At 57.4% G+C, this 18,538-nt stretch overlaps 1 protein-coding gene across 1 annotated transcript in view; it reads left to right on the top strand.

The window, feature by feature from the left end:
* EFNB1 (ephrin B1) overlaps positions 1-18,538 on the top strand; it is a 51,426-nt gene that overhangs the window by 28,228 nt on the left and 4,660 nt on the right. Inside the window, exons 2-4 of the mRNA XM_062006321.1 lie at positions 946-1,223; positions 16,857-16,949; positions 17,854-17,982. Of these exons, the coding sequence (XP_061862305.1) occupies positions 946-1,223; positions 16,857-16,949; positions 17,854-17,982 (500 nt within the window). The remainder of the gene's footprint in view (positions 1-945; positions 1,224-16,856; positions 16,950-17,853; positions 17,983-18,538) is intronic.

Raw genomic sequence — 18,538 nt, 5'->3', positions numbered from 1 at the left:
CTGTTCCTGTGAGTGGCCGGGGTGGGATGGGGCAGGGCAGGGCCTGGCCGTGCCCAGCAGGTGAGGGAGGGCTGTGGATGTGCAGCCTGCTGCAGCACATGCTCCCCTTGTGCCGTGCACGGGAGCTGCGGCAGAGAGAACTTTGCAGGAACACTCATTCCCACCTTATCTTCCATCAAGAACGCGTTACATTACGTTGCCTACATCAAAGTCGATGATCTGCTGCTTCCCTCCTCGCTGCCTTAATCCTCTACTTCATGCTGAAAAGAGTATTGCTCCACAATAATGAAATCTGAATGCTAATTATCAGCATATTACCTTCCTTCCCTTGCAATGCCCTGCCTTCCAGCCTCAAATAGCTTTCCTCCCTCCTTGCTCCTCTCCATCCGGTCCTCCCACGCTCCTGGGCACGCCATTGAGCCCGGCTGGGTAGAAGTTGTCCTGCAGGATGCTTCCCTCCCTTCCATTTAAGGACAGGAATTCCTCGGGGAGCCGGGGCGTGGAAGGGATCCCTCCCTGCACCCCATTGTCAGGACTTCTCCCCGTGCCTAATTACCGCTTGTCCCTGCAGGAAGCTCCTTGCCTGGCCGTCGGGCAGAGCCGCGGCGTCTCCAGCAGCCCTTTGTGGGAAGGCTCCGGTGCCTTTAGGTTGCCAGGCATGGGTCTGGGAAGGCTGCTCACCATCGTTGTGGCAGCAGGACCAGGCAGCGAGCCCCTGTCCTTGTGGATGGGAGCCTGCACCGGCTTCTGGCGCGTGCAGTGGTGGTGAAGGAAGAGGAGAGCTTTATTTTAGTGTCCAAAAGCATCTGGCAAAGGGAGAGCAGCAGAGAAGCACAGAATGGATGATGTGACAGTGGGGCTCTGAGTGGGGTGGGACGGGCTGGCGTGAACCTGGCAGCCTTGCACTCCGGCACGTGCCTAACCTCTCACCCTCCTCTCTTCCAGGTTCATGTCTGGGAAGGGGCTGGTCATCTACCCGGAGATTGGGGATAAACTGGACATTATCTGCCCCAAGGCGGAGCCATCCAAGCCTTACGAGTACTACAAGCTGTACCTGGTGAAGAAGGACCAGGCAGATGCCTGCAGCACCGTCATGGACCCCAACGTGCTGGTGACATGCAACCGGCCCGAGCAGGAGATCCGCTTCACCATCAAGTTTCAGGAGTTCAGCCCCAACTACATGGGCCTGGAGTTCAAGCGGCAGCAGGATTACTTCATCACATGTGAGTGGCCCTCCTCTTCCCCGGGGGCTGCGGGGGCCTGGAGAGTGTCGCCAGGCGCTCGTTGGCGACTCGGCGGGTGCAAAGAGCTGACACTTACGGAAAATATTTCCTGCTGGATGAGAGAAAAGGGGAGGAATGTGGCTCTGGCTGAGCGGGTCACCGGCCCGTGTCTGCCCGCTGTGCTGGTATCTGCCTGCTGTGCTGTGTCCCGTTGCCCTGCCCGCAGCCGGGGGCAGCCCTGGCACCGAGGGGCAGTGTGTGTCTGGAGCCTCGTCACACCTGGAGCTTATTTTTGTCTACCACCTTTGCTGGAGGTGTTGCAGGGCATGTCATGTAGGATTTTGCCTCGGGGCTGGGGAGCTCCTGATGGCGCGGTTGGGATCTGGAGGAATGGTGACCGAGAAGATGCTCATCCTCCTCCCTGGGTGCTGCCCAGGGCTTGCTGTGGTCTAATTGGCTGTAAACCTCTGTGTACTGGCTTGTTCCTGTTGTTTCTTGGTATAACGTGGCTTTGTGGAGGGGAGGCTGAATGTTCTTGGAGCCCGTGGTCCGTGCGTGCAGGGAACCGTTGCACAGGGATGTATCTGCCTCTGCCTGCGCCGCTGTGGATGGAGGAGGGACTCCAGGGAGCTCAGCCGTCCCTTGGCAGCCAGTCTGGCAGCGCTGGGCTCAGCAGTGCCTGCCAGCTCGCTCTCCCCCTGCTCATCTCCTCCTCAGCCTCGCTGTCTCAGCCTGTGGCCCAGTGGCTGGCAAAGGGCACGGTGGCCACGTGGCTTCTCGCTCCTGTCGCTGGTGAGCGGCTGGGCACAGGGAGCAACTGCCCGCGGGGCTGTGAGTGTCGAGCCGGGGCAGCTGCTGCTCTCCACTCGGTAAACAAGGTATTTTTAGGCCCAAATCTTTGCCCTCAGAGGGGGCAGCGAGGACGTTGCAGGCGGGTGGGGCATGAGCTGCTGTGCCACAGCGGTGCTGCGAGCCTGGATTTCCTCAGCAAGCCTCCCCGGGGCTGGGGCTGCCTTGTGTTGTGCTGCAGAGGGATTTGTTGAAAGCCTGTGCACAGAAAGCAGCTGGGACAAGCTCTGGCAGCTCAGCCCCCAGCCCATCCGTGCGTCCTTCCTGGTAAATTTGCGCTGCTTCCCAACGTGTGGCTGAGCACGGGGTGCTGGTGAAGGGGCTCACAGGGTTTCTGGGCTCTGCATGGTTGGAGGAGCGAGTGACAGTGAGGAGGATGGGGCACAACAACCTGCTGTGCTGGGCTGGCGTGGCAGCGATGCCACAGAGACCATGGCCACACGGGGCTGAGTCACCCCCTGGCAGGGCTGGGCTCTGCTGAGAGCTGCTGTCACTCCATCTTCCTCGCTCCCCACATCTGCCCAGTGACACTCAGGTGGGGTCACCAGCTTTGCAGCCTTCAGTGGGGCAGATGACCCTGGCTGCAAGCCCAGATGGGCTGGGAATGCCAAAAGCCTTGGCACAGGACACAGATGGCACAGGCCATCTCCCTTGCTGTGAGTAACCATAGCTGGCAACAGCATGGTCGCTCTGAGACGCAGAAAGGTCAGCCCTTCTGCTGTCCCTCAGCTGATTTAATTCAACAGGAAGCTGTCTCTGCAGTGGGCAAAGAGAGAGAGGCTAAAACCACAGCCCTGAGTCTGCCTTTTGTATGTCAGGCCAACAGCTTGAATCACTGGGTCAGCGGCTCCTCCATGCTCGGGGTTCAAGTTCAAGCAGCAGCACAGTCATCGAGCTAACGAGGGCTAAAAATCCCCCCTCACTCCATCCCCCTGGCCGAAAACAGCCCCAAGACAGACCAACAGGAGGAGGGGCCAGGGAGGAGAATCACGAGGGTCCCTTTGTGCCAGGTCTCTTGCTGAAGCGAAGCCGTCAACTCTCCCATTGCTTTTTGGTGGCATTTTCACGGCGCTGCCGACCACAAAGGCAACTTCCAAGGGACCTGCCGTGGCTCTGAGCCAGTGCCAGATCCCCTCCAACGCTGCCAACACACCTGGGTCAACGTTGCTCCGATGGGATGTGCAGACGGCGTTTTGCAAGCTGTGCTGTGCCGTCTAAGCCTGTCTGCACGTCCTGTCGGAGGTCTGAGTGATCTTCTTTAACCCCCTGCATGTTTGCCCAATCATTCTTTATATGGTTTTGCCACCAGCAATAGGAATCTTCTCCCCCATCTTTAAATCCTCCCTGTATTTGTCCAGCAATCCTACTTTCACCCTGCAACCATCCCCCTCCCTGCATCGACTCTGCCCTAAAATCCTATTTATCCTCCTTCTCCCAGTTGCAGCGTTTCACAGCCTGTCTTGGGGTGCTCAGAGCATCCAGCCCCCCCTCTCCTCCTCCTCCTCCTCCTGGAGGGCCCTCTGCCTCCCTCCCTACCGTTTCTGACTTTAATTTCTCTTGACTCCTCCGTGCTTTGATGCGAGCCCCCTCGGCCCGTGGGGCGGGCGGCTGCTGCCACCTGAACTTTGGCCCCTGGGTGGGCTGAGGATGCTGCTGTGATCTGCCCAAACCCTCTGCTCAGCAGCCCCCAGGAGCTCTTTCTGCCCAGAAATAAAATAGCCAAAAAACCAGTCAGAAGTCTCCCCAGCAGACCACCCACGTGCTGGCTTGCTTTTTTTTTCTCCTTTACTTCACGTCTTTTTTTTTTTTCTGGTGGATTTTCCCCTCTCCCCAGGCTTTGCCTCCACACACAAAAGGGGTTTTTCTTCCCTTCCCTTTCATTTGCCGTGGGCCCAGGCCGGGGAAGCGGTGCCGGAGCGAGGGGAGCAGGGTGGCAGCGGGACGTGTGCCGCTTGGCCCCCACCGCAGCCCGGGAGGGTCCTGGGGTCCCTTCCCCCCCCCGTCTTGGATGTGCCAAGCCTCGTTTAGAATCACTTTTATCAGGGAGGGACATGGCCCCAGCCCTCGGCTTAGCAATGAAAAAGGCTTTTGAAAGCAAATGTAACCTCTCTGAAGCCTCTCACCGAGCCCCTCTGTGCCAGCCTCACACTTCCCTTGAAAGCATCACAGAGTCACAGGACCATTTCAACTGGAAAACACCTTCAGGTTCATTGAGTCCACTCCCCTCACCCTGCCCAGCCCACCACTGTCCCATGGCCCTCAGCACCTCAGCCCCACGGCTTTGGGATCCCTCCCTGGGCAGCCTGGAACAGGGACTGACACCCCTGCCAGGGAAAAAGCTCTTCGTCAGCGCCAATCCAAACGTCCCCTTCAACATCCTTTCCCCTGCAAGGAGAAGGTGAGGCTGCTTCCAAAGCCTTTTCATAGAGAACAAGCTGCAGCAGCTGCTGCCTGCAGGTCCATGCTGGAGACAGAGGCTTAGTGGAGGACGTGGGCTTCCAGCAGGACATGGGCCACTGACCCCGGGATGACAGCCTGAGAGGGTGGAGAATTGGGAACTGGGTGTTTTGCTCCGTATCAGACCTTGTATTCAGGGCAGCCTGTGGTTTCTGCTGTCCTCCATCTCCTGCAGCTGCCTCCCCGCCTGCCCTGGGGAATCTCCTGTCCCCAGTGTCCTGTCCCCTCCCTGCAAAACTGTCATACACCATGGGGTTGGCTTCCCTGGGTGCCTCCTCCTGCTGTGCTGTGTGGGAGGTAGGAAGGTGAGGTCAAACAGGAATGAATTCTCGCTTTGTGCCCCAAAATAGTGTCCTTTTGGGGGTTCCTCGGCCAAACACAGAGCCACGGGCAGACTGGTGGAGATGTCAGTAGAGACTCCAACATGGTCTGTACTTGCAGAGCTGTGTGCAGATCCCCTGGGCCTGTGGTGAGATCATTAACAATCCTCATCAGGGCAGAAGATGCTTCTTTGTCATGAGGAGCATGTGGGTACTCCTCCCTCCATCCCTGCTGAGCTGGGAGAGAAGCTGGTTGTTCATGAATGGCTGAAATAGGAGGGAAGAATGTGTCTTGAGTGCTTAAAAGTGATCCATCTGAATGCTTTTGAGGCTAGCAGGAGGCCAGAGGAAGATGAAAACAGAAGCACTTTGTGCAGGTGCTATGCTAGAGGTGGGCTGAGGGTCCTGTTCTGCACCTGCAAGTCGTCTGCCCCACATCTGAGAGCCAACAATCCTCTTCAACCTTCGTTTTTACCAGTTTCTAGTGGTTTTCTGTGTTTCTTTGGCTGTCTGTGTGCTGTCCATGTCCCACTCGAGCAGCCTTCCTGCTCCCTGGTGTCTGTGCCCCTGGGATGCTCGTGAGCAGCTCTGGCCACCCCTGTGGTGTAGCCAGCTGTGCAGGTTCAGCTCTGTACACCTCCCCTCCTAATTCACTCCAGCTCTTAATTGTGTTTGCTGCTACTCTTTGAACTTGCTCCAGGTTTTCTATCTCTGGTAATGAGGTGCCCAGATAGATCTGCATGAACCCCTGTCCTGGCAGCGGGTTGGCGTGGGGAGGAGCTCCCGGCGCAGCTCCTGCCATGCAGGGGCTCAGCTGCAGCCCAGCATGGCCCTGCCTGCTGCTGCTGATACGCTTGCTTCAGCCCCACACATGCTGGTCCCTGCAGCCCTTTCTGTGTTGGATGGAGCACAGGAGAGCAAAGGCCCTCGAGGAAAGCCTGTCACAGCCTTTCCATGCTCTCCTTGCAGCTGTGACGGGCCGTGCCTTGGCCCACCAGCACCTTGGGGGGTTTTCCAGGTGGGATCTGTTGCCCATCCTGCTGCCCAGTCCCTGGGTATGGCTGCAGTGTCCCACCTCTCCCAGAGAATCCCAGAATGGTGAGGGTGGAAGGGCCCTGCAGAACTGCTCCAGCCCCTGCTACAGCAGGTTCCCCTCGCTCAGGGGGCACAGGAACGTGTGCAGGTGGGGTTGGAAACCTCCTGAGAAGGAGCCTCCACACCCTCCCTGGGCAGCCTGGGCCAGGGCTCCCTCACCTCAGCACCAAAGGACTTTCTCCTGGTGTTTAAGTGGAACTGTTTGTGGTCCAGCTGATGTCCATCACCCCTTGTCCTGGCACTGGATGCTACAGAACAAAGTGTCCTCCCATCCTCCTGACACTCACCCTTTAGGTACTTGTGAGTGTTGCTGGGGTGCGCCTGAGCTCAGGCTTCTCTTCTCCAGTTGAACAGCCCCAGGACCCACAGCCTTTCCTCCTCACACACATACCAGTCCCCTTCAGATCTCGGTAGCTCTGTGCTGGCCTCTCTAGAGCCTGTTTGGGGCAAGGAGACCTCGTTTACTGAAAACACTGCAGTGAGAGCAAGGCCCCTGTAGCTGTTTGCCCCATAAATCTAACACGTTTGCTGTTTATTGTGAGTCTTTAAGCCCTTCAATCCATTTTTGATGTAATAACGTTCGTAATCCAATCTAATGCTTTTTGGCAGCAGGATTCAGCAAGACCAGATATATTACCCCGAGTGTTTCTTTAAACCCTTTGTCTCACACTTCTGTTTTTAGATGCAATTAGACTTAACCTGGCAAGAATTATCTGCTGTAAACCCTTGCTGCCTCTGCGATATGGGCTTGGTCCCTGGCCCGTTCTGTGTCAGCGTTTCTCTGTGGCTGGAGCTTCGGCGTGGAGAAGGGGGGGTCACCTCTGTACTGCCAACTGCCAGGATCACCCTTCCTTCCTTTGGTTTCTTTTGCTGGGGACACGTTGCCATGCTTGTTTTTCTGGCTGTGCTCCTCTAGCTTCCGAAAGAGCTACCGTTCGTTTGGGAAGCCTTTAGCCCTTGCCAGCACGGGGTGAGAGTGTCTGCAGAGCCACTTGAGCTTCTGTGTGCAGCCTTTGAGTATGTAATGGTTTCCTCCCTGGTTCCTTCTGTGATGGGTGCTGTGCTGGGGAGGGGGGGGCGGGTGCAGCTCCTCCCCGGGGGGGTTTGTCAGCCTGCCAGCTCTTTGCTGGCTTTCTTTGCTGATTGCATTTAAATGTGGCCACTTTCATGTGCTCCTCATCTTCCATCCCACAACTTGTTTGGTGAAGATGAGTTGAAAGCAAAAGTGCCCCGTTTGATGCTGTGAGGAGAGCTGTGAACTTCTGCTGATAAAACCCCAATTAACCCACTTCCTCATTCCTCACTCAAATGGGGCCGGGTGCTCTGCATGCTCTGCGGGTGCAGCACGTCCTGGTCCCCATGCCTTGTGACATACCTGGGTGAAGCAAAGCCAAACTGGTTTGGGGCACTGGCTTTCCTCCTCTGTCCCTGTGCTGCCGGGAGCTGGTGGCAGAGGGTGGGTGAGAGCCTGTCCCCACAGGAGATGCTGCGTGGGAGCTGGCGGGCTTGTGCCGGAGACAAACGGGTCTCTAACAGTGCCCCTCTCCCAACTTCAAAGCCCAGGCTCTGGACGTGTCAAACCCAAATAATGGCCCTTAGACAACATGCGGTTCCTTGTCTTGGAGGCTTGTCTGAAGACCGTGACCACGTAAATGTGATTTTGTTGAGCCCTGTCCCTTAAGCCTCTGCCTCTTTTCTCTTCTCCTCCTCCCTCCTGACCTTTTCGGCTCAGTGCTGTCCCCGAACAGCCCCTGGCAGCTGATCTCATAGCTCAGCCTTTCACGGCCCTAACAGGGATGAAAAGCCCTATCAGAAAGGGCCAGTGTCCTGCACCCAGCCAGGAGGTAAATACCCAGCGCTTTGATCTGCTCCTGGGCTGGGAAAGGGAGGCCCTGCCTGCAACAAAGACCCCAGGCAGGGGTGCTGGTGCCCACTTAACTCTCTGGCTGCTGGGCCCCTGGCTGCACCCAGCAGGGATCTACCTGCAGCTTCAGTGGCCAAGGGCTGTCCCCGCCGTGGGAGCTGGGCACCACGCTGTGCCAGCCCCAGCATCCGGCTGCCCACACACCAGGAGGCTCTTCCCCAGGAGAAGCAGTTTCCAGGAGCATTTCTGGAACACTGACACGACCTGTTAGTGGGAAATGAAATGCATCTCACTCCTCAGCACTGCAGACAGCTGAGGTGACGATGTGCAGTGGTGACATGCGGCCTGGGAGATGGCGGCAAGGACATCCAGCTGGCAGCCCTGCATCGCCTGCCTGGCCCTGCTCTGCACACCCTGTGCTGCTGGGGCACTGCCACTCCTCCTGCATCCCCTACAAGGCGCTCCCACAGCAGCTGTGCTGAAGGGTCAGTGCTGAAGGTGTTTGGTGGTGGATGCTGTGGCCCCATCGTCCTCCTCCCTGGCAGGTCTGCAGCAGCAGGACATGGGCACCCCGTGGAGTCCTCTGGAGCTGCAGGTTCTGGACCCCGATGGACCCTGCTCCTCAGCCATGTCACCTCAAGGGCTTCCTCCATGGCACTGGGAGAGATTCAACCTTGGCCCTTTTTGGACTAAACTTGCAGTAAGAGACTTGGAAGGCAGAAGAAGCCTTCAGCTTGATGAAGACGTGAAAGCAATGCCAGCACACAGGAGTGGCTGGGAGGGGAGTGCAGCAGATAAGTGCAGCCAACTACTTCCTTTGCATATCTATTTTGAATTGCCACTTCTTCATCAAGACCTTTTTCCCCTGGGATCCCCATTGCACTCCACTGCTCGTGTACCTACAGTGCTTTCTGGCTGCCAGGGAAGAGGCTTCCAGGCACCACCACAGCCCCCATGCATGAAAGGCTGCGTGTGGTAGCTTCAGCTGCCAGCTGGGATGCCACGGGTGCTGTGGGCAACCATGGGTGCTTGGAGCATGAGACAGGCAAAGTGGAAGCGGGTTTGGCATCACAATGCACAGTGCTTTTCCATGCCTGAGTTCTGATGTTCTGTGTTGTGGTGGGCTCTCACTGGGCGGGCTGTGCTAGGGAGGGCTGTTCAGGCTGTGTGTGGCACCTTTAACAGCTTGTCTGCCTGGGGAGAATTGGTTTTACTCACCATTTGAAGTGTCTGCCCTAGGAGTGATGGTTTTGCTGATGCTGCTGTGTAATGACTGTGCTCTTTGATCCCACCTGGCAGCACAGAGCGGGTGTTCACACAGCTAATGGGGGGCAGCAGAGCCCTCTGCAATGGGGCTCAGCCCAATGTGGGGGGCACAGGGGCTCCTTCCTCCATCCTCAGCAAGGGGACGAGTCCTGGGCTGGGTAGCCAAGGGCTTATTTAGCCCTGTACTGGACATACCCAAATCCTATAACTCGGGGTGTTGCTGGAGCCCATTAGGTCTGTGTGCTGGTGTCCTCCTGGAACAGAGGGCTGAGGCCGCCTCCTGGGGTCCTGCTGGACCCCAGGGCCACACATCATACCTGCAGCCTCTTGCTGGGGCAGTGTGAGTGCTGCCATCCTTCCCCACAGTGAGCCCTTAGCACAGCTCTGCAGAGGGGTCATGAGCTCCTGCTCCACTGCCCTGGGCCTTGTGAGCCAGGGGTGGTCCTGCTCCAGGATGGGCTCTGGGCTCTGTGTGGGTGCACAGCATCAGTGGCTGCTCCCCCTGCAAAGTGGTGCCTTAGCTGACTCCTGGCACAGCCCTGGGCTTATTTGCAACTCTAGGCCAGGAGCTGCACCAGGGTGAATTTCCCTGCTGCCAGCAGATTCCTGCTGCTTATGCAAAGTTTAATTGCAGTGGGGTTTCCTCCTGCCTGTCCCACAGCACATCTTGAGCTCCTGTCCCTCCCTGCTGCCCTGCACCTCATCATCTCCCAGGCAGATTTGCACATAAATCAGCCTCTCTGGCCCCTGAAAACTTTGGTCTTTCTCTGAGCTGTCTCCAACCTGGCACGTGGGCAGCTCTGGCCCCACGGACCTTGGCACCACGATGGTCCCCTCTCCATCCCATTCACAACAGATTTCTCAGTCAGGCTCAGATGTTTTGCTGCCTAACTGAAGGATTTACACCCTGTTAAAATGTCCTAAGTGCTTTTCCTCGCCCCTGCTCCCAGCAGGACCCACAAATGGCTCTGCAGAGCATCAGGTGGGGAATTACAGGGCACTTTCCCTGACCCACAGCCAGCTGCTTGGGGCTGCCACAGAGGCTGGGCAAGCAACCTTTCTCTTCCACTGACGTTCCCTTTTTGGGGGAAGGGGTGGACAATGTGAAGATAGAGGCTTTTTTTCGTGCCCTGGTCCCCCTGAGCTGTGTGAGAGGCAATGCCTCCTGTGCTCCCTGGGACAGGGCTGTGGGGAGCTCGCAGGGCTTTGCATGGGCATCTCCCAGCAGAGGTGCAAAGGGGCTTGCAAGCAGAGGTCTTTTGAGCAAGAAGTGCTTTCTGTCCTTGATGAGATTACCTGTGAAGTAGCTGTGACTCATGATTACAATGCTAATTGGGGCTGTTGTAGATTTAACATGAGAAAGCCATTTTAATGGGAAATGAGGTTTTTCACTGAGGTGCTATTTGTGTCAGTCTGTGCAGTACTTCAATGTGCCTGTTGTTCTCCCTTGGCCCCAGGAAAGCACCCTACACAGTCCCAAGGTCTGGGGGAATGAGTGTGGGTGATGATGTCCTCCCACACCTGCTGCTCTCTCTAAGGGATGGGGCTAATTTAACAGTGGTGTTTGTCTTGGTTGGAGGCAGGCCCTGGCAGGAGGAGGTGAACTCCATCCCAGCCAGACCCAGTGCTCTGGTTTTTGTTCCTGTTTCCAGAAGCCTATTTAGACCTGCTGATTGTCACATTGCAGTGTGTTTGCTGGAGCAAAGCATGGGCTGGGATGGCTGGGTGGGATTCTTGGGCTCCCCAGGGCATGTGGTGAGTGGTCCATCCTCTGCAGTCACCCTGGCTGGCCCCTGCTTGCCGTGTGCCTGGGGAGGATGGAGGTGAAGCCTCAGGTTCCTCCCCAGCTGCTGTGAGCTGGTTGGAGCAGCTGGCCAGGCTCTCCCTTCAGCAGCAAAAGTTGGTAGAGTTTTGCAACAACACAGAGTGATTACCATAACCTGTTCAGCCCGAATCAGCACCATGAGGTGGTTTCCTCATGTCTTGCTTGCAGACCCACCAGTGCTTGGCCATACCTGCTCGCTCCCCCTCTGCAGGAGTATTCAGTCTGAGGTTGTGGTGGGGAGGCTTGAGGCAGGACAGTGGCCTGGGTTTATATATCAGGTGTATTTATTTAGCCAGGCAATTGCAGGGCTGGGCACATAGTGCTGGTGGGTGTTAGCATTGCCCTCCCCTCCTGCTCAGGTGCTCCAGGGCATCCCAGGAGGACATGGGACTTGGGAGAGCTGAAACCCTGTGGCACCAGGGCCATGAGCGGGCCCTTTCTGCCAGCCAGCAGCTGTGTTTGCCCTGTGCCACACCAGCTCTGTGCCTGTGAAACTTGGGTTTGGGGCTTTGGAAGCTGGCAGGACAGAGCAGGAAGGTTGTGGTGGATGTCCCCAGCTCTGAGGAGCTCTGTGTTTCCCACCCCATGGCAACAGCCCTCGCTGTGCATGGAGCAGCCCAGAACAGAGCTTTTTCCTGCCAGAAGGGACTTTGTGGTGATGGTGGCAGGAGGCAGGCAGGCTGAGCATCCCTGCCTGTGGTAGCTCATCTCCTGATGCCCATGGGGGATGGTGGGGAGAAGGGACATGGGCTGTATGGGCTGTCTGCAGGCTGACCTGCAGGAACAGGCTCTTGGGCATGCCCAGTTAGGTGTGGGGGACAGAGGAATCCCAGTTGGGACCATGGGGTGTGACCTGGCACCCCAGGGCACCCTCGGGGTTAGGGTTGCAGGTGGAACAGGCTGCTCAGCTCTTCTCTTTCCATGGAAGACTGGAGCAGCTCCTGAGCTGGAGGGAGGGTGTGTGAAACCTTAGCCTTGCACCTCCTGCAGCCATTTAGGGACAGGACAGGGCTGGGCTGGCTTGCACACGCATTTCTGGGGCTGTAGGGCCCCTTCCCAGTGCAGCTGCCTCTGGGCTGGAAGGCTGCTGCTGGCTTCACTGGCAGTATGACAGCGAGGGGCTCAGCCCCCCTGCAGCCCCTGCCCTGGCAGCTGCCCCAGGCAGCGTGTGGAGCTGATGGAGGGGTGGGGGGGTGCAGCAGGCTCAGCCCCCCTCAGCACCACCCAGCCAGGAAATAATCATCATGGTAATCAAAACAGTGGTGATAGTGTGGGCTGTGAGCAGGGAGCTGGGTGGGCAGGGGGCTGCATGCCCTGTGTGGCTGGGCAGAGGCAGAAGGGGCTGCAGCCCAGCCATGCTGTCTGTGCAGCCCCCCAGCCTTGCTGTGCCAGGGCTGGGCAGCCCTGCAACAGCTCTGCTGATGTAGCAGCACCTGCACCTCGGTGCTGAGAGGACACAAAGCAGCTTGAAGGTCTGGTCAGAGAGGGAAGGGGGATGAGAGAGATTCTTCTTTTCTGTGGAGTATGCCTGTGGATTCATGCAAGGATCTGCTGGCACAGGGTGTGAGTGTGCCCGAGGTGTGTGGGGTGCATCTGCAGGGCAACACGTAGGGTCATGTGTGCCAAGAGAGGCTTTTAACATGGTGTGGGCATCCTGATCTGAGGCTGCTGTGCACCAACTGCCCCTCAACAGGGCTGGTTGGTGCCTTCCCACCACCCTTTTTGCTCTGGTGGGATGGAGTCAGGCTGTGGGACACCCCAAAGCCCTGGCAGTGAGCAGCAGTGGGTGCTGGTGGGATCCTGCATCCTCCACCTGAAGCTGTGTGGTGGAAACAGGACTCTGGGACGAGGAGGCAGGGGGGGACGGTGAGGGGGATGGCGGTGGGACTGCATCCACACAGCGCCTGGCTGGGCCTGGAGCAGGGCTGTGCTGCACAGATGGAAGAGTAATTAAGAATAATAAAAGGAAAGAGGCTTGGATTCACTACAGCCTCAGCACATTAATGGTGCTTTGGGGCCCGAATCGTAACACAGTCCTGCTAGAGGGAATCCAGAAGAGAAACCAAACGTCTCGCCTTGTCCAAAGCTGACCGTTTAAGAGAGCCTTGCCTTCATCTCCTGCCAGGGATTGCTTCCAGAGCCTCCCATCTGCCAGAGCCTGAGCTCTCGTTTGAAATGTTTGTATGGGAGGAAGAAAAGCCACAGTGACACTCGAAGTGCAGAGCCTGCTGCCCCGGGCACAGCACGCTGCACCGCTTGCTGCTGGAGGTGGGAGCTGGGGGGTTGCTGGGGCTCTCAGCAGCGTCTGTCCCAGTTGGATGCTGGGTGTCACTGGGCTGGGACATGGTGTTTCACTGCTTGAAGCCCCGGGCTGGGTTGTGCCAGCAAGCAGAGGGCCTGCCTGTGCCTTGGTGCAGGCTGAGCATCTCTTCTAAATTGACAAGCAATTACATGGTTAATGGTATCAATGTTAAATCCTCATCACTCAGCAGCCTGAGGCTTAATGCTTCATTAGGGCAAAGGCATCTAATAGCTCTCCAGGCTGGGAGCTGCCTTTTCTATAAGCCTGAGTAGAAGTCATCTGTCCAGAGGCTGCTTTTGCTCTCCCAGCCCAACCACCAAACCGTAAGTCCCTCCAAAATGGAAAGAGGGCAAGAAAATGCAGCTGTAGCCGCTGGGGCTGACTGCAGCCAGCCTTGCTGATGTGACAGGGCTGCACGTGGCAAGTGCAGCGTGTGGTATGGCAGCCGTGGTTTCAGTCCATGTCCCATTCCCCTGGCTCCCCAGCTCCCTGCCCTCATCCTCTCCGGCTCTGCCTCGTGCTCCGAGGCTCCAGGGCTGCCTCTCGCCTCTCCTCGCAGCCCACTGCTGTGCCTGGGGATTTAACCTGTACCTCCCCTGCCTTACCCTGCGTTTGAGGCTGGATTGTGATGCTCGTGGTGCCTCCCTGAGCTCAGCAGCCAACGTCGCTTGGGGCTTCGGTGCCTCCTGCATCAGACGGCTGCCACAGCGATGCCAGCCTCATGCTCTGCCCTTCTGCCAGCCTCATCCTCTGGCTTTCTTCTGGACAAGCAAGGATCAGCTCTCCATCCCTGAGCTCTGCAGTGCCACCATCGCAGCCCCTGCCGTGGGTCAGTGGGGACCCCCGGCTGCAGCCCCCTGCTGCCTCCGGACCTGCTGCTCAGCGCCACCTCCGTCCCTGCTGCCTGTCTATACAGAACTCGGCAGGGCCTGTGCTCTTGGAGCCCTCTGCATGGGATTTTGACCTGGGGAAGCCTGCCTGGCTGTGTGGAGCACCTTTCTTCGCTGTGGCCCGTTTTGGATCTGTACAGTGTGCAGCATGTCCTCGTCTCCAGAGGCTGTCCCGGAGAGCATCACATGGCTTTGGCAAACGTTTCACTCTTTTTGTGTTCCCTCAAGTAGCTGCTTCATTTGTTTTTATGCAGCTCCCTTTCAAAGCCACCTTCTCCTCTTGTCATTGTTATGATCAGAACAAGAAGAGGCTTCTTGAGCAAAGACCATGGCATGGGAGGAAGGGTACTCGGCTGTGTCCCCTCCCCTGATCTCAGCTGCCATTCCTCTGTCTTATTTGCACCTTTTTGTCATATGCAAATGCAACATCTGTGTAGTTACTCCGGAGGAGCTGCTGTCTCCTGTTACTGCCATGTGCTCTACCTTTGCACGCTCTCCTGCTTCCTCATGTACTTCCTCTGTAGATCTCTGTATCCAGTGACAGGACAGGGGGTGATGGGAAGAAACTGGGACACAAAAGGTTCCATTTAAACAAGGAAAAACTATTTCAGTGTGAGGTGAGGGAGCCCTGGCCCACGCTGCCCAGGGAGGGTGTGGAGGCTCCTCTCGGGAGGTTTCCAAACCCACCTGGACAAGTTCCTGCGTGACCTTATCTAAGTGGGACCTGCTTTGGCAGGGGGTTAGACTGGATTATCTCTAAAGGTCCCTTCCACTCCCCACCATGCTGGGATTCTATGATTCTGTGATCATTTTGGTACAATTACATGATTCCCTTTTAAATGGGCCCTTCTGAGGTCTGGCAGAGGCTGGTTTTTACAGCCTGCTGTGTTTCCCCCTGCCTGCTGTGTTGCAGTGTGAAGGGGTGAGGTCTCTTTGAGATGGAGCAGTGGTGCTGGGAAGCTATTCATGGAAGGGCTTTGGGACCCTGAGCTGGAAGGTATCGTCTTATTTCAGCCCCAGGCCAGCGCCTGTGGCCTGGGAGCAGCGGGCTGCTGTGCCTCCTGCCAGAGTTAGCTCCCTCTGTCTGTCTGGGGGGTTTTGCTCAGGCCCCTGACTCGGGTTCACAGTGGGAAGAGCTTGTACAGACTGCAGGAGGGCGTTTCTCCTGTTTCCCAGGCATTTTTGCCGGGGTTTGTGCTGACAGTGCTCCTGTCAAAGCCGTCCCAGCTGCGTGCATGTGCAGCTCCGGCCAGGAAGCTGCTGGCAGGCGAGAGCCCGCAGGGGGAGAGGCCGCAGCTCAGCAAACAGCCCAACCACTCTCTGATTAGGAAAACATTTGCTGGTGTTTCACACGGGAGCCTTAATTGCACAGAGGCGTTTGGATGGAGCTGATGGCCTTTAAGCCTGCATCCCCATGCAAGCCAGACTCGCTTTCCAGCAGCTCAGCCTCAGGTCCTCATCGAGGCACCCAAGGGTCCTGCTGTGGGAAGGGAGGTGCAGAGGGTGCAACCCAGCCTCTTCCCATCACCTCCTCCTCAACCCTCGGTGGGATCTGATGGGTTCTTCCCCACTGACCACCAGTCACGCTCCTCAGACCTGAGTTTTTGCAGGGCAGAGGCAGGAATTGGGCTCCACAGGGAACCTGAAACCCTGGGACTGAGCTCTGACGTTGAGGCTTGGGGTAGGAGTTGCTGTGCTGTGCTTGGCCAAACCCTGCTGCACTGCCTTGCCTCTGGAAGACTATCCCTGGAGCCTCACACGATTGTGTATCATCGCCTTTCCAAAGCCCCACTCGTGCCCTGTGCTGCTGCTGTGCTCCTTGTTGCTTCCCTGGCTGAACAAATCCTGGGGCCTGGATTAGTTGGAGCACTGGGGTGATTTGTGTTGGCTGTGAGGGATGGAGGTGCTGACTGGAGAGCCATCCCTGTCACCTCCCTGTCACGGGGAGGACGGCTGTGCGCCGGAGCCCCCCGCACCCCACTCAGCACAGCATCCACCCTGCGCCCGCTGCTGCCTCCCATGAGGCCCATTTTGGGGTCAGAAGGCAGTGTTTCGAGTATGTTTAGCAGAATCTGCCATTTGGGTGCTTAATCCTGTAATCCTCTGGTTTGTTTTTTTTCCCTTCCCGTGTAGCCCCCTCACCCAGAGCCAACCCTGCCGTGGCAGAGTGCCGGTGGGTGCGTGGTGGGGGGGATCCTGTGTGGTGCTGGGGGGAGATGTGCAGCTCCCCCTGCTCCTCCAGGAGCCAAAGGCTTAAAGATCTGTGCCGGCTAAAGCAGAAATTGAATGTGAATGGAACCGACTTCTGCCCTGCAATTAAAGCCACTCAACCCCACTGGGGCTCTGAGTTTACATTCTTTACTGAGGCACAGTGTGTAATTATATATGTATAATTTAAGCTGTGCATATGCATGTGCTCCCATTATACACCAAGGAGCAAAGGAAATTATCCAGGAATTAAAGGGGGAGGAGGTTGCAGGCGCAGAGAATGGCTCGCTTGTGTGGATGTGGCAGCGAGGGGAAGCCAGAGGCATCACGTCCTCAGCGCTGCAGCCAGCTCTGGGAGGTGCAGAAACCGAGAGCTCCATGTGTTACTCGCTGAGGGTGCACTGAGGGATGGGGCAGGAGGTGGCCGTGGTGAGGGGACGGGACTGAGCTTCTGTGGCAGGAGATGCTGAGCCCCTGCCACGTCCCTCGTGGTGCCAGGGGAGAGCAGGGACCTGCCCAGTGATCCCGGCCTCACGTTTCCTCTGTTTGCTTTTCAGCCACTTCCAACGGGACGCTGGATGGCCTGGAGAACCGGGAAGGAGGGGTCTGCCAGACACGCTCCATGAAGATTGTCATGAAAGTGGGGCAGGGTGAGTCCTGCTGCACCCAGACACCTCCCAGCAAAGCCTCGGGCCCCTGTCCTGCTGTGGTGGGGAAACTGAGGCCAGGCCAGCTGATCCCTGGAGCCCAGGAGACCTCCTGCACTACTTCAGCAGAATTCCATTTTTAGGATCTTTGTTTTTTTCCCTCTCATTTCTTTTGCCAACACTTGCACATGTTTGGTTCTTTGGGATTGAAGTGGAGTTAGTTGTTCAGTGTTGCCTTGTGGTTGATGTCCTGGTGGGAAGCCAGCTCAGCACGGTACCCCTGAGCAGTGCAAGGGCCTCGCTTGGCACAGGTGGTGCCCCTGGGAGCTGGCACAGACAGTTTGAGCTGGACACACACACCAGTGCTTGGGTCCCAGCAGATCTCAGCACTAATGACTACCATGGTATGGGGACAAGGAAGCCCATGGTGGCAGTGGGACACTGAGAGTGTTACTGCTTGTGGCAGAGCATGCTCGCAGCCCCGAGGGAGCTCCCCAAAGACCCCCATCCTCATCCCCAGCCATGCTCTGGGCTCTTTTCAGCCTGACTCGATTGCACAGCTCCGAGTGGCTGCTTTTCATTATTGTGTTTTCCCTTTGAGGACAGTATTTATAATAAACAGAAGAAGCAGTGCTGCAGCCCTGGCAGGCTCCTTCCCTTCCCGTTCCTCCTGCTGCCCAGGCGAGAAACTTGCCCCAGCCCACGCACGGCAGCTCAGAACACGAGAGCTGGGGCGGGGGGATTAGAGTGGGGAAGCTGCTTCCCACAAGCCCTGGGGCAGCTCGGCCCTGCTCTGCTGCTCTCGGTGTCTCTCTTGTGTCCTGGGTGGGATTTTGGGGGCGGTTGTTCTTTAGGCAGGGGAGTGAGTTTGAGTTGGGAGTTTCTGATCCGCTTCTCTCCTCCACAGATCCTAATGCTGTGATCCCCGAGCAGCTGACGACGAGTCGGCCGAGCAAGGAGGCCGACAACACGGTGAAGATCGTCACGCAGAGCCCACGCAGCAGGATCCCGGCTGTGGAGGAGCCCGGCAAGCCGGGTGGGTTTTGCCAGAGGGACAGCTCAGACAGAGCCTGGGGCTCTGGACAGGCAGGGCAACTCCCAGCCAGGCTCCTTGCCCAGATCCCAGGGGTGCTCTGCAGCAAGGATCCAACTGAGGTTCCTTGCAGCACATCCTGCAGCACCTCCTTGCCCCAGCCCCCTGTCTCTGGGCAGGGTGCAGACAGCCAGGCTGCAGAGCAGCTCGGGTTTTTTTTCCAGCTCTGGTATGTTCTGGCAGGAGCTTTGCAGGGAAGTGCTGTTTCAGCACTCTCCTCCTCCTCCTCACTGCCCATCTGTTCCTCGCAGTACATCTGAGAGGGCTTGGCGGAGGTGAGGTCCTTGGGTTTTTGAGCTGAGCCAGTGTGAAAGCCCTTTGAAGGTGGTTTCCTGAGTTCCTGACCCTGCTGAGAGAAAAGTGAAATCAGATGAAGCGGGGAAGAGTTGCTCTTTTCTTCTTGCCCGGAATGGCCGGCCAAGCACTCTCCCCTTGGGGGGCTGGGGCTGCCCCGGCCATGGGTCAGGAGGAGGTGGGGGGTCAGTAATCAGATATCGTG

This window comes from Colius striatus, chromosome 13, assembly GCF_028858725.1.
Source record: "Colius striatus isolate bColStr4 chromosome 13, bColStr4.1.hap1, whole genome shotgun sequence".
Classification (NCBI taxonomy): Eukaryota; Metazoa; Chordata; class Aves; order Coliiformes; family Coliidae; genus Colius; species Colius striatus.
The sequence above is the reverse complement of the archived record's forward strand: the minus strand, read 5'-3'. Positions and strand labels throughout refer to the sequence as shown.